The sequence below is a fragment of the Octopus bimaculoides genome, chromosome 13, assembly GCF_001194135.2.
Source record: "Octopus bimaculoides isolate UCB-OBI-ISO-001 chromosome 13, ASM119413v2, whole genome shotgun sequence".
In the NCBI taxonomy this organism is placed as follows: Eukaryota; Metazoa; Mollusca; class Cephalopoda; order Octopoda; family Octopodidae; genus Octopus; species Octopus bimaculoides.
The window spans coordinates 25,248,350-25,261,292 of record NC_068993.1 but is presented as its reverse complement, the minus strand read 5'-3'; the positions used below and the strand labels follow the sequence as shown (position 1 = coordinate 25,261,292).

General features: G+C 35.4%; 1 protein-coding gene across 1 annotated transcript in view; it reads right to left on the bottom strand.

Annotated features, from left to right (window-relative positions):
- Positions 1-1,007: 1,007 nt before the first annotated feature.
- LOC106881894 (phospholipid-transporting ATPase VB) overlaps positions 1,008-12,943 on the bottom strand; it is a 150,242-nt gene continuing 138,306 nt past the window's right edge. Inside the window, exons 20-23 of the mRNA XM_052972375.1 lie at positions 9,597-9,677; positions 7,733-7,837; positions 4,872-5,059; positions 1,008-1,985 (exon numbers count right to left, since the gene is read on the bottom strand). Of these exons, the coding sequence (XP_052828335.1) occupies positions 1,745-1,985; positions 4,872-5,059; positions 7,733-7,837; positions 9,597-9,677 (615 nt within the window). The 3' untranslated portion in view covers positions 1,008-1,744. The remainder of the gene's footprint in view (positions 1,986-4,871; positions 5,060-7,732; positions 7,838-9,596; positions 9,678-12,943) is intronic.

Below are 12,943 nucleotides of genomic sequence, written 5' to 3'. Positions count from 1 at the left end.
TTTTTATTATATTTATCTTATGATATTTACTTTACTTTATATTATACTAATTTATTGTGCTTTTAATTATTAATTTTTCTATATGTGATAGTGGATTTTCATCGATGAGTTCTTGAAAATTGGTTATTTTCCCTAAAACTATATATTTTATATATACTTTATCTATAAGGCTCAATTTAATTTTAATTTTTTATAAATTGATTTTAATTGAGTTTTTTACCTGTAATTTTGGATTTTGTCCCTAATATTATTATATATATATATATATATATATACATACATAGATCCATGTATGTGTATGTGGTACATTGGCTTCAACATGCACTGATTTCTTTATTGTATGACATCTGCTTCTAACTTGGCCAAAGAGAAAATGATAAAAAAGTTAGTTCAGTGACTGACCACTCAAGTAGTTGAAATCCTATCAATGGCAGTGAATTGAGTAGTTAGGATTAGGGCATCCATCCAACAATAGAATATTTGCTTCAACAATTTACAGGCAAATATCAGAGCAATCCCACCATCTAAAAAGTGTGACAGGATACATGGATAATATTTACAAAACATAATTACCTATGTTAAAGTGGAGATTTACAAACTCTATGTACTTCCTTCAGGGGTTACAAGTATAGACACAGTACCAGATCAAGATTATGGTGGAATTAAACTCAAGTGTTTAGGGTCTGCCTCCCATATTCATTAAATCTACTGTAACACACTTGGGCAAAGTTTTCAGCCATCGCTTTGTGAGTAGAATCACATAGATGGAGATCTGTCACGTGTATATAAATATATATACACTCGTGCAAATATATATTTGAATTTAAATGTTTAAATTTCCTTGGTTTCCAGTTGTACACCAACCAGGCTTGATTTATAATCTCACTCTTAATACATACTTATGAGTTTGATGCAAATTTCAAGAAGAGAAAGATTTTGGATGTTGTTAGGTTTTCTTTTTTTTTTTTTTGCTTTAATATTTTTTAGTCTTTTAAGAATGTAATGAGTTACAAAAATAATTTTTTGTTTTATTTAAAGATTCACATTGGAAATAAAAAAATAAAACACATCAAAAAACATTTACAGTCACTTAGTATATCTAATAATCACCCATTCACATTCAGAAAAAAAAAAGAAGAAAAAGACAATTTCCTCATGATGTCCTTTGGTTCCAGACAATTTTCAAAGCAGTCATGACATTAAAAGGAAAGACTCAGCTTATTTAAAGTTGATAAAATTGTACATAGAACATTGTAAACATTTGGACAGTGGAGTTGTCATTGACTATCTGAGTACAAAGTAACACGGAAAAAGGAAATTGTCTTTTCTTGTCACAGCATTGTTGATGTAGATGACATTAATTGCAGTAACCAAGTCATGATATGTAAAAATATTTTACTGGGGTGGGTCAATATTTTGACCCTTAAAAACGTTCATGCATTTTCTGTTGCAATAATTATACCATTATGTGTGTTTGTGTGTATATTTCAAAACCTTTTACAGCATCATTCACTTCTCTGTGATCCTTCAGGGCATTGGACTTATAAAAATTATACTGAAGGTAAAAGTTTCATGAAATGAAAGGTTGTAAAAGAATTTGAATGCCTCTACAAAAGAAGAGGTCAACATACACACATACAATCAATCTCACTCCTCTTCTCCTTACGTCCGGCCTAACCACTGAGTATGAATGTATAAAAAAATAAAAATGAACAACTCTACAGAAAACATGAACATGAAGATGTCAGCTAAAAATTGATGGATGTGATATGTGTTCACTGCTTGTCTGACGCCGATATACTTGTTGTGGTTCCCTAGTATTTGTTGTCCAAATCCTATTCCGCTTGAAACCGGATGGTGGAGTGGTTTCTGTCATATCTAAACTATCTTCTGATGTCAATTCTTGGTTTTGAAGTTTTATCTTTTTCGTCATACTCATCACATCATTAGGCCAAAATGTCCACTGAAAGACTCGGTATAAGAACCTAAAATGAGAAAAAGGAGGAAAATCACCATTTAAGAAAAAGAAAACACTCATACACACAAACAAGAATGTCAGCTAACATCAATTTGTTTTTACAGTCAATATATATTACATTCCCTTCAAGAAAGTTATATTTGTTTTATAATATCTAAAGTATAAAATAATTATTAAAACAACATAAGCTTTACATAACTGGAACACATGTAGACTGACACACTTTAAAATGTTTCATGTATAAGTTTATTAGAAGAGCTAACCAATCAGATTGAATTACACAAATATTTAGGTTTGCCAAGATTAAAACCAACCTACAGTTATTGCAGAGTGTTGTTAGTTTGTTAGTTGCCACAACCATTCCAATTTAGAATTTTTTTCAAATGTCAGTGTCAATAAACTGAAGGATTTTAACCCTTATGTAGAATATATATTTTAATGTCTAAATCCTTTCTAATCTACATATTCGACTTAAAAATACTTTCTATCCATTTTCCTCATCTTTAAACTGCTTCAACTTCCTCTTCACTGAGTAAAATATTTCATTAAGATATACAAATAATTGCAAATACTAAATAATTTTACTGTTTTTTTTCTTTCTCTCCTTTGTATGTTTACGTGCATGCGCTCACGCACACACAGAGGCATGGCTGTGTGGTAAGTAGTTTGCTTTTCAGCCATGTGGTTCCAGGTTCAGTCCCACAGTATGGACCAGTGTCTTCTACTATAGCTCCAGGCTTGCCAAACTTTTGTAAGTGGATTTTATAGATAGAAACTGAAAGAAGCCTATCATATGTGTGTGTGTGCGCGTTACTGTCTTCTTGCCTTGCCATGGCATTGTATGACAGTTGTAAATAAGTGTCACCATCATGCAGATAGTGTGCTTCATCTCTAATCTTTTATGGAAACAAGTTTGATCATGAGGAAATATTACCTTACTCAGAAACAGGTGAGTGTTGGTGACTGGAAGGGTTTCCAGCTGTAGATAATATGCCTCGACAAATCCCATTCAAAGTATATGAGCATTGAAAAGTGGATGTCAGAATAATGATGATATATCATTTACCATTTCCTGTTCACTATAAAATGCTGCCTATGCAACAAGGAATAACACTAGTTTTATACCTTATCCATAACCTTCCTACTTTCGCCATGCAACCTCTCTTGCTCATCATGGGGTTTGTGTGTAAAGGATCGTATCAGATCTGTATTGCCAGTCATCACCACTTCTCCCCTCAGATAACGAGGGTCACTGCCTCCATAGCCAAATGGAACAAAATCCTTACGTATCAGGACTTGTCAGTGAACCATTTCTTCCAGCCTGTAGTGTTTTAGACATCTGGAGTGGCTGGGCCGCTAACAGCAAAGTTCTTGTCATTGTTGGCGGCTTGCCTTACCAAGGCGTCAGTTGATGCCCATGAAGGTGCTTGGCTGTTCCAACACCTTAGCCTTGTCATCACCTGTGGTAATACTGCAAGTGTGCTGGCTTGCTTCAGTAGGTTCCATTGAGCCTTGTGGTGTGAGACCAATTGAGACACTTGGTGCTGAATTGATGTTTTTACTTTCTTTCTTCTTTTTGTTTTTCATTTTTTCTTTCTTCACTCATGTTTGCGTTTTCTTTGGTTTGGGATTTGTATTCTAATGTGGTTTTGTTATACATGTGTCATATGCATACATGTTATATATGTAATAAAATAAAATAAAAAAACTCTTTACTGACATACATCACTTTCTCTTACCACTGTCCACATGTGTTACTTTCTTTTCACCAGAGTCATTCTGTTTCTACAAACATACTTTGTTTACTTTACCCATTCATCCTAGTTTTGTTATCACAGAGCACTGTTGCTCTTCTAAGTGAATGGTTATCTCACTGAAAAGTGAAAACCATCAGTCTTACTGAAGACTTACACACATACATTTCTCTATCTATACATGCATACATATTTGACAGATAAGTATACACACACAGCTTCTTCAGGAGGAACAGGATGTTGCAGAAGCACTCAGCTAAGAGTGCACAGATTCTTATAGCAGAATCAGCCATAAGCTAATGAAGGTGGTTACATAACTGCTGTTCTTTAAATCATTCTTTTCAAAAATTTGGTGATTTTTCTATGTTTGAGCAAAAAATTGCAAATGGAAAAGTGGGCCATTAAAATTTTGTCAGTTAAACATTGGGTTACCCAAACACAAAAGAGATTCACAAATCCAAGTGGCTTCAAATGACTTACAACACTCACAGGAGATATATGGCATATCTCTGTGATGTTTCATATCATGTGATCTGGATTATTTTTAGCATCACACACACACACACACATGCACACACAAGGCCAGGTGCAGACGTGACTGTATGGATCAAAAGTTTACTTCTCAAGCAAATGATTTTATATTCAGTCCCATAGCAAAGTACCTTGAGCAAGTGTTTCCTATATGGACCCAAGCTGAATGAAGCCTTGTGATTCCATAAACAGAAAATGAGAGAAGTCTGTCGTAAATAAATATCTATTTACGTGCACGCGTGTATGCTTATATTTGTGCTTTTCTGAAAATCATTGAACTACATGCAATGACATTGTCATTTGAAGTGTTACCAACAAATGATCTGTTGGCTTTGCACCTTTGAAGATGTGTGGAATTAGAGATCACTTATTTGAAAAACAGTTAAAGGTTAGTGAAAGGGAAAGCATGTGGGTGAAAACTAAGTCACATTAATATTCATCTAACCCACGTAATCCTGGAAAAACAAGTCTCAAAGTAAACAAATCAAGTTTATATAAATAGTAGAAAAGATTACTGGTATCCTCTCTATCTGAGGAGGAATTGGAAATAGAAACTTTGGAAAATCAACAACAAAATTAGGAAGTGATGCAAAATCATTGCTGCTTACCTGGGAATTAAAGCAATAACTGAGGTAATCACAACAATCAAGACATGAGTTGGTTTGGCCAATGTGTTTTCCATGACCCAATAAGGATTACCAGGGTGTTCACAATCTAAACAGAAAGCATGCACCACAATCATACAGCACCAAAAGAAGAGAAAGTTTATCACCATTAGAAACCATTGGATCCATGTCTGGAAAAAGAAAACAAAAAAAAATTACTCAGTGATTCTCAATAAATATTAGTCAAGATGCTAGGATCAATTAGTTATAAAGCAATGTTTGAAATCAGATAAACAGAGATGGAGATTAATCTCCTGAGTTTGCCAATCATGCTGATGAATTTATCAATAATGTCTTTGTAATTGTGTGGTACTCTGGTTTCAGAGGTTTCTGAAAATGGTTGATTATAGATATCTAGCACTTGGAGATATTTTCATTAATTTTGCTGATGCTATAAGAATTTATAAACCTTCAAGAGAACATGAAATGATACCATGTAAATATTGGATTGAAAAAACCTTTTTAGATAGAAAAAAAATCAAATGCTACTCATGGGACATGAAGCCACATATCCTGTACACATGACAGATGTTCTACCATTGTAACAAAGCAATCCTTTGAATTCATCATCATCAACATTTAACGTCTGTTTTCAATGCTGGCATAAGTTTGATGGTTTGACAGGAACTGGCAAGACCAGGGGCCACACTGGGTTCCATAGTTTGTATTGGCTTGGTTTCTATGGTTGGTTACCCTTCCTAATACCAAACCACATTACAGAGTGTACTGGGTGCTTTTTTTGTGGTACCATCACCAGTACTTTTTACATGGCACCAGCATCAACAGCAATGCTTTTTACGTGACACCTTGGTTAAAGAATTATTTTTATTAAATATATATCAAAGAAGTTAAAAACCTCCATATTTGATGAAACCAATAAATAATTTTCTACTATATTTTCTCAACACATACATGGAAACAGATGAATTTTGTGTCAATTTCATCAACTATGATTATTCCATTAGTTTAATCAACAGAACTACCAATTCATTGAATTATGGTCTAAGTGGTTGAATATTCCACAGTATATATCCCTTATATGATCTCTAGTCAGATTCAGTTTGCCACATTATGCGTGACAAGGCTCATCCTTTGAATTACAGGTACAGCCAATCTGTCAAATTTTCAGTTCCTATTTTTTTTTCTTTACCCAATTTCACACCAAACTTAGATCAAACTAAGACTATGACACTAGACACTTGTCAACAGTGCTATATCATGAAATCAAACTTGAGGCCTCCTGATTTAGTTATGCCTTAACATGTATGAGTATATTTGTATACATATACATCGTACATTCAGTTTATTGAAAATATGACCTAAAGTTTAACAAAATATTAACCAGTTCCAAAGTCCTACAACTAGTTTTATTGGCAAGATTTAATCACTTGAGGTTCCTATCTTCATAAGGATTCTTCATTTTCTTTTTATTATTTGATGAAAACTCTCACCTTATTTTGCAGGGTATGATGGATAGTGTCAGCTATCCAGAACCAGCAGACTAAAGTGACACTTGTTTACTGATCATGCTTCAAGAACCCTGTGGCGAACTCAAGCAGTTCCAAGCAATGATGATTTTTGTAGGTGTTATATCTTTACATGTATACCAATCTTTTTGAAGTTGGTAGTTGAATGCTGATGCTTCCATGCACACCAATTACTATTGATATCGTATCCACTCTCTTCATTGACCACAACCTGAATATTTCCTACTTCAAACTGTCATAGCTGTTCACTTTTCCTCCTTCTTTTGCTTTGATTTTGTTGTCACCAAGACATGCTACGTCAATTATCGTGAAAGTTTTTTTTCTTTTTGTTCACCACAACAACGTCAGATTTCCAATGTCTGATCTGATGGTCACACAGAATCATTGCATCAGGATTCTGCAGTCTTTATTCTCAGTAATTCCTGGGGTTTGGTCATGCCATGTGTTTGAAGTCCTCGGATTACTTTTGCCATGTCATGTTCTCTTTTGTAGTTGTGTTGTACCAATTTTGGGCATTCACTAACAATGTGCCATACCATTTCACCTCTCTCACTACACATTCTGCATTTGTCACTCTCAGTAGTGTTGTCAATTCTGTTGTTCACATAGTTAGTCCTTAATGCTTGTTCTTGTGGTGTGCATATAAGTGCTTCTGTTTCTATTTTCAAATCATTCCTCTGCATCCATAACCACTGGTCTTCTGCATCTGTCTTGGTATTCGTACCTCTTGCAAATTGATGGCACATATTTTTTTCTTTCCATGGTATTTCTTTTTTCATGTAATTTTCCTCTTTAAGTTTTTCTTTCTTTACACAATTATCAATTTTGATATTGCCAGACTTCTTCACATATTTCAACAATGGTTCCATGGCAACTTTTACATAACACCCTATGCTGTTTTCCTCTGCTTCTACACAATCTTAGCAACTGATCAAACCTCTCCCACCCTTTCTTCTAGACAAGTAGTACAACCTATCAGTGTCACTCTTGGGAATGAAATGCTTTGTGTACTATCAATATTTTCCTTGTTCTATTATAATTATTAGTAATATTGTTGTTATTTGAATGTAAAATGACCACATTCTAAAAATACTTTTGTAAGGCCAATAAATGGAGGGATGTCATGATAACAGAAGACCTGTCCTTAGGTATAAGTTGAAACAATCACTAAAACCTCTACAACTTTTAGAAAAGTCATAGATATGCAGTCAACTATGATAAAGAAATCAGATCTTGTGAAGCTTATCAACAATGGTTTATAAGATAAACAAATATTGAATATATTCTATAGTGAAGAGTTAAATCAGTGAAACTTACCCATGAATATGTCTCAATACCAAGATGTAGATAGATGATTAAAATGAGGATCACCATCATCGTTGTACCAAACTCCCAAATTCCTGTATTACTGTCAAAGTAAGCCTTAAAAACAAAACAAATATACAAGAATAAGATATGGTGTTTATAATGACTTTAAAATATAGACAGTAGAACTCAAAGTTTGAGATCTTAAATACAGCAAGTTCTAACATCTATAGTTTCCTAAATGGTATCTGTAATATAAATAAGGTGACACAGGATTTAGCTGGGAACCACAACTATGTTAGATTTTTGGAGCTTATCTTAAGAAGTACAGTCATAAGCTTGGCTATTGGCCAGTAGTTCTCAAATAGGAGTTAATTTAGAGAGAATTATAAGTTTATCTGAAGAAGTGCTTGAATTAATATAGTCTTCCTTGAAATATTCTGTATTATTGTCCATTATTAGTTCACGTTAGAAAATGGAAATTGGTTGAATCACTAAAGTAATAGACAAAATGCTTTATGGTGGTTGTTCTGGATCTTTACATTCTGAGTTCTCTGAGTTCAAATCCTGCAGAAATCAACTTTGCAGTCATTTTTAAGGGGTCAGTAATATAAAGAACCTGCAAAATACTGCAGTTCATATAATCAGCTGAACCATTTCCCCTCAAAATTGTTTACCTTGTTCCTCTGTGTGCATGTGTGTGTGTGTGTGTGTGTGTGTGTGCGTGCGTGTGTTTTTGTAATCAATCCCAGGCTGGAGTGAAAATGAAAGTGGAGTGTCAGATATATTCTCTCTACCTAAAGGTATGGGGGTTTTATATCAGGATGTTGCTCTCTACCACTGCAACATTTTAGCATGGCTAATTGAGGTAAAATTTGCCCTGAGGAGAATAGCTGGAGCAATAAAAGTATTTATGAAATACTCTTAAAAGACATTGTGTCCTGCCCTTAGGCACAATATTCTGATAATTTCAGTCACTCTACCTGAAGGTAGATATTATTTTTACTCAATTGCATACAAATGATAGCGGAACTCAGTGTGCAAAACTACAAAATAAAAAACTAGGAGTTGTTGGTATAACAAAGAATTAGCAGAGTTCATTGAGATGCGTTAACAAAGAATTAGTAGAGTTCATTGAGATGCGTTGGTGTACAATAAAGAGAGGAAATATATTCAATTAATAGTTAGAGTTAGGCTCTACTGAGGATAAGCTATCTGTCTGCTCTTCTTGAGATAATGAGCTACTTGGTACAAATAGCATTACTACCCACCTCTATCTGAATTAATGTGGTGTGTGATAGTATGAAAGTATGCAGACATCTACTTTAGGACTTCAGACATAAATTAGTGAAGAAATAAGCAAGTTCATTTTTACATTGTATTAGTTACTTTATTCAGAATACATTTATTAATGTTGCTAGTGCCATATAAGATGCACTCATGCTAATGCCACACGAAATGCACTTGTGCTGCTACCATGTGAAAGGCACCCAGCACATTCTGTAATGTGGATGGTATTAGGAAGGGCATCCAGTCATAAGAACCCTGTCAAGAGAGACAATTGAAGCCTACACAGCTCTCCAGCTGGCCAGCTCCACAGAAATCTTTTGAGCCAGAATGGAAAACAGATGTTTGATGATGATGAGCATAAAATGATGAGTATTGTCAAGGATATTGGCTCAAGCACACAACTATAACTCAGTTTATTGAGACTGTAGAGATGAGAGGCTATCATTGATTAAATTTGAGGACAGAATTCAGGGGGTCATGATTAATTTCTGTGAGGTATTTTAGTTAAACATAGTCCCTTTTTAATAATTTATGATCCTAATCTCTTAAGCATTGTAGAAAGGAATAAAATGGTGATCTAACTTACCAAATGTGGAATGAAATATAATGCAATACTCTGGAAGAGGGAATCAAGCAGGATGCCAAAAAATGACCATTTTGTGTAGAGCTGAAAAAGAGTGACTTTAATTACTGATTGTCATTCACATTGGGCTTTTGCTTTTGATATCTCTGTGTGCATATATTTGTGTATGGGTGTTTTGTATGTGTGTTATGTATATTGTACATGTTGCAGTTAGAAGTTCTAATAGCAGTCGTGTCCTTATTATCAGAATTTGGGGTAAAATTTAAGTGTATAGCAAGATGGCAGAAATTAAACATAGAACACAAAAAGCTGGAACAAATACCACAAGGCATCGGTCACACATTTTCAAAGTTCTGCCAGTCCATTTTCCTGGGTTGGAACATTTTTATTAATCCTTAAAGGTTGAACGGCAAAAGTGGCCTTGGTGGGAATTGAACTTATAGTGCAGAGCATCAGAACAAATACTGCAAAGCAGTCTACCTGACTCTTTAAAACTCAGTCAATGCAAGTCTGTTTGGACTAATCGTTAAGATTAGGTTTGCAATGTTTACAGAGTATTCAGTAACCTGTCTTAGGACTAGGTCGTGAAATGTGTAGAGCTGATTTGATATTTGATTTTCTTATTTGAAGTAAAATTGTTTCGAAGTTGTTATTTTTAATAGGCAACAGGTAATAGTGACTATTACTGAAGCTTTTGAACCAACATAATAAAAGAAAAAAACAGAAAACTTGTGGGGCTTCAAAATCTGCTCACTAATTGGTTTTCAATAGACTTAGTGGAGTTGTGTCAGTGAGCAGGTCACAGAAATAGAACAAAATTTGAGATACTTAAAAGTACATCATGGTTCTCATTTTGATGTGATTGTTTACTGTTGCTAAAGCTTTTACAAATTATAATTTGATTAACTAATGATGATGTATGTCATCATCATCATCATCATCGTTTAACGTCCGCTTTCCATGCTAGCATGGGTTGGACGAATTGACTGAGGACTGGTGAACCAGATGGATGCAACAAACCCCAATCTGATCTGGCAGAGTTTTTACAGCTGGATGCCCTTCCTAACGCCAACCACTCTGAGAGTGTAGTGGGTGCTTTTACGTGCCACCGGCACAAGGGCCAGTCACATGGTACTGGCAACGGCCACGCTCAAAAAGGTGTTTTTTTACGTGCCACCTGCACGGGAGCCAGTCCAGCAGCACTGGCAACGACCTCGCTCGAATGATTTTCTAATGTGCCACCAGCACAAGTGCTAGAAGGCGACACTGGTAATGATTACGCTCAAATGGTGCTATTTACGGGCCACTAGCACGGAAGCTAGACAGCTGCTCTGGCAATGAACACACTTGGACAGTGCTGTTAGTGCTCCACTGGTGCAGGTGCCAGTCATTGAGTATGGTTCAATTACGATTTCGATTTCACGTGCCGCAACAGATCTTCGCAAGCAGAGTTTAGTGTCCAATGAAGGAGAGGTTGGCATGGGTGCCAGTTGTCAGATTCAGTTCGATTTCGATTTCAGATTTCAAATACTTATTTAAACATGTCTAAACAGGGAGGTATAGAATGATATTCAAAAATGTGCCCCTCACCCCTACCGCAACCACCTATCAACTGCAGTCTTTCTTGATACCACTAACTGCCCAGAACAATTTCACTACATATTCATCCTTCACACTGTCCTCTCCATCTACATTTTACGCTAATCATTTTGCTTGAGCCACCAAATTATTTCCCTTCCTCTACCTCCATACATTTCCCACCTTCCACATGTACTATACCTGTCTCTCTTCTATCCACACTATGGTAACCTACCCATCCTCACATCATCATCTCTCTTTCTCTCTCTCTCATCCTTCCCTCAGTGAAATTCTGGTTTAAGCACCCATAAAACCCCTCAAAACTTTTCTATTGTTTGGAATTTCCAGAAAAATTTTGCTAATTTGTGTTCTACACATTGGAATTCATATGATTATGAAAAAAATCAATTTTTATAAAAATTTTTAACACCCCCCCACCTCCAAATCTTAAAGTCCCACTCATTTTCAAATTTCTTTTTCAAATCAGAGTTTAAAATATGAACAATCCGAATGGTTTGGACCACCCTTGAGTGCATCATCAATCTATAAAGTGTGTCTATGGAGAGAAAAATATTGAAAAACATCAATACATGTCAGAGTGACAAAGAACCGAGGAAGGTATCAAGTGGTCATGAGATGTGCTAAAAACAATAGCTAAAGAATTGCCCTTAAATCACACACTCAATAAAATTATTTTGCATAATTGTATGAATTCTCATATGCAGAACACAAATTCACAAAAATTTTCTGAAATTTCAAAAAAACTGAAGAAGTTATTGGAGATTATAGCGGGTGCTTAAATCAGAATTTCACCCTTCCTTGTCTACTATATCTGCATTACTACTCTGCTGTTCTTCACCCCTATGTATCATTGATCACCCCTATTTCTTATCTACCACTCACTATTTTCACCCCTCAACACTCGTTCAGCAATTATATTCACGCTATTGCTCATCTCTCACTCTCTGATACATCTACCCACTCACATTTCTGATTCTTCTGTCCCCACTTAATTCTACTCATCCAGACACCTCATCACCACTATTTGTAGCTCTTCCTAGATCCACCTCAATCATACCGACCTTCTTTTCTAAAACATGAGTAACCATGTAGATCTACAGCAATAAAACTCTCCTGCTCTGGTCCTTTTCTCATACTCTAATGCCTTATCTCACAACATAAAGACACCTCTCTTGAGGTTCATAGTCTTGCATGGTGATCTCACTTGTGCTGATGGCACAGAAAAAGCACTCAGTACACACAATAAAGTGGTTGGTATTAGGAAGAGTATCCAGCCATAGAGCCCACACTAAATTAGACAATCCTTAAACCCATCAGATCTTGTCAAATATTTCAACCTATGCCAGCATGGAACATGGACATTAAACAATGAACAATGATGATGATGATGATGATGAGTGCGTTCTGCCTCATCTTCGAAACGCCCAGTTTAGAATAGAGGCAGCTGATGAAGGAAAAGTTCCATAAGTGGCTCGTCTGTTTTCCTATGTGTTCATTCTATTGTCCGTAAAAAAAGTCCGTTTTTTGTGCTTTGTTTATGTCCTCGTTCCTTTTTTGACGTCCTGTACCCGGATATGCATCTATATATACATGTAGATGTAGGTATGTACATATATGTATGTATACATGCATATGCTCATATATCATTTGTCATCATCATCATCATCATCATCATCATCATCATCGTTTAACGTCCGCCTTCCATGCTAGCATGGGTTGGACGATTTGACTGAGGACTGGTGAAACCGGAT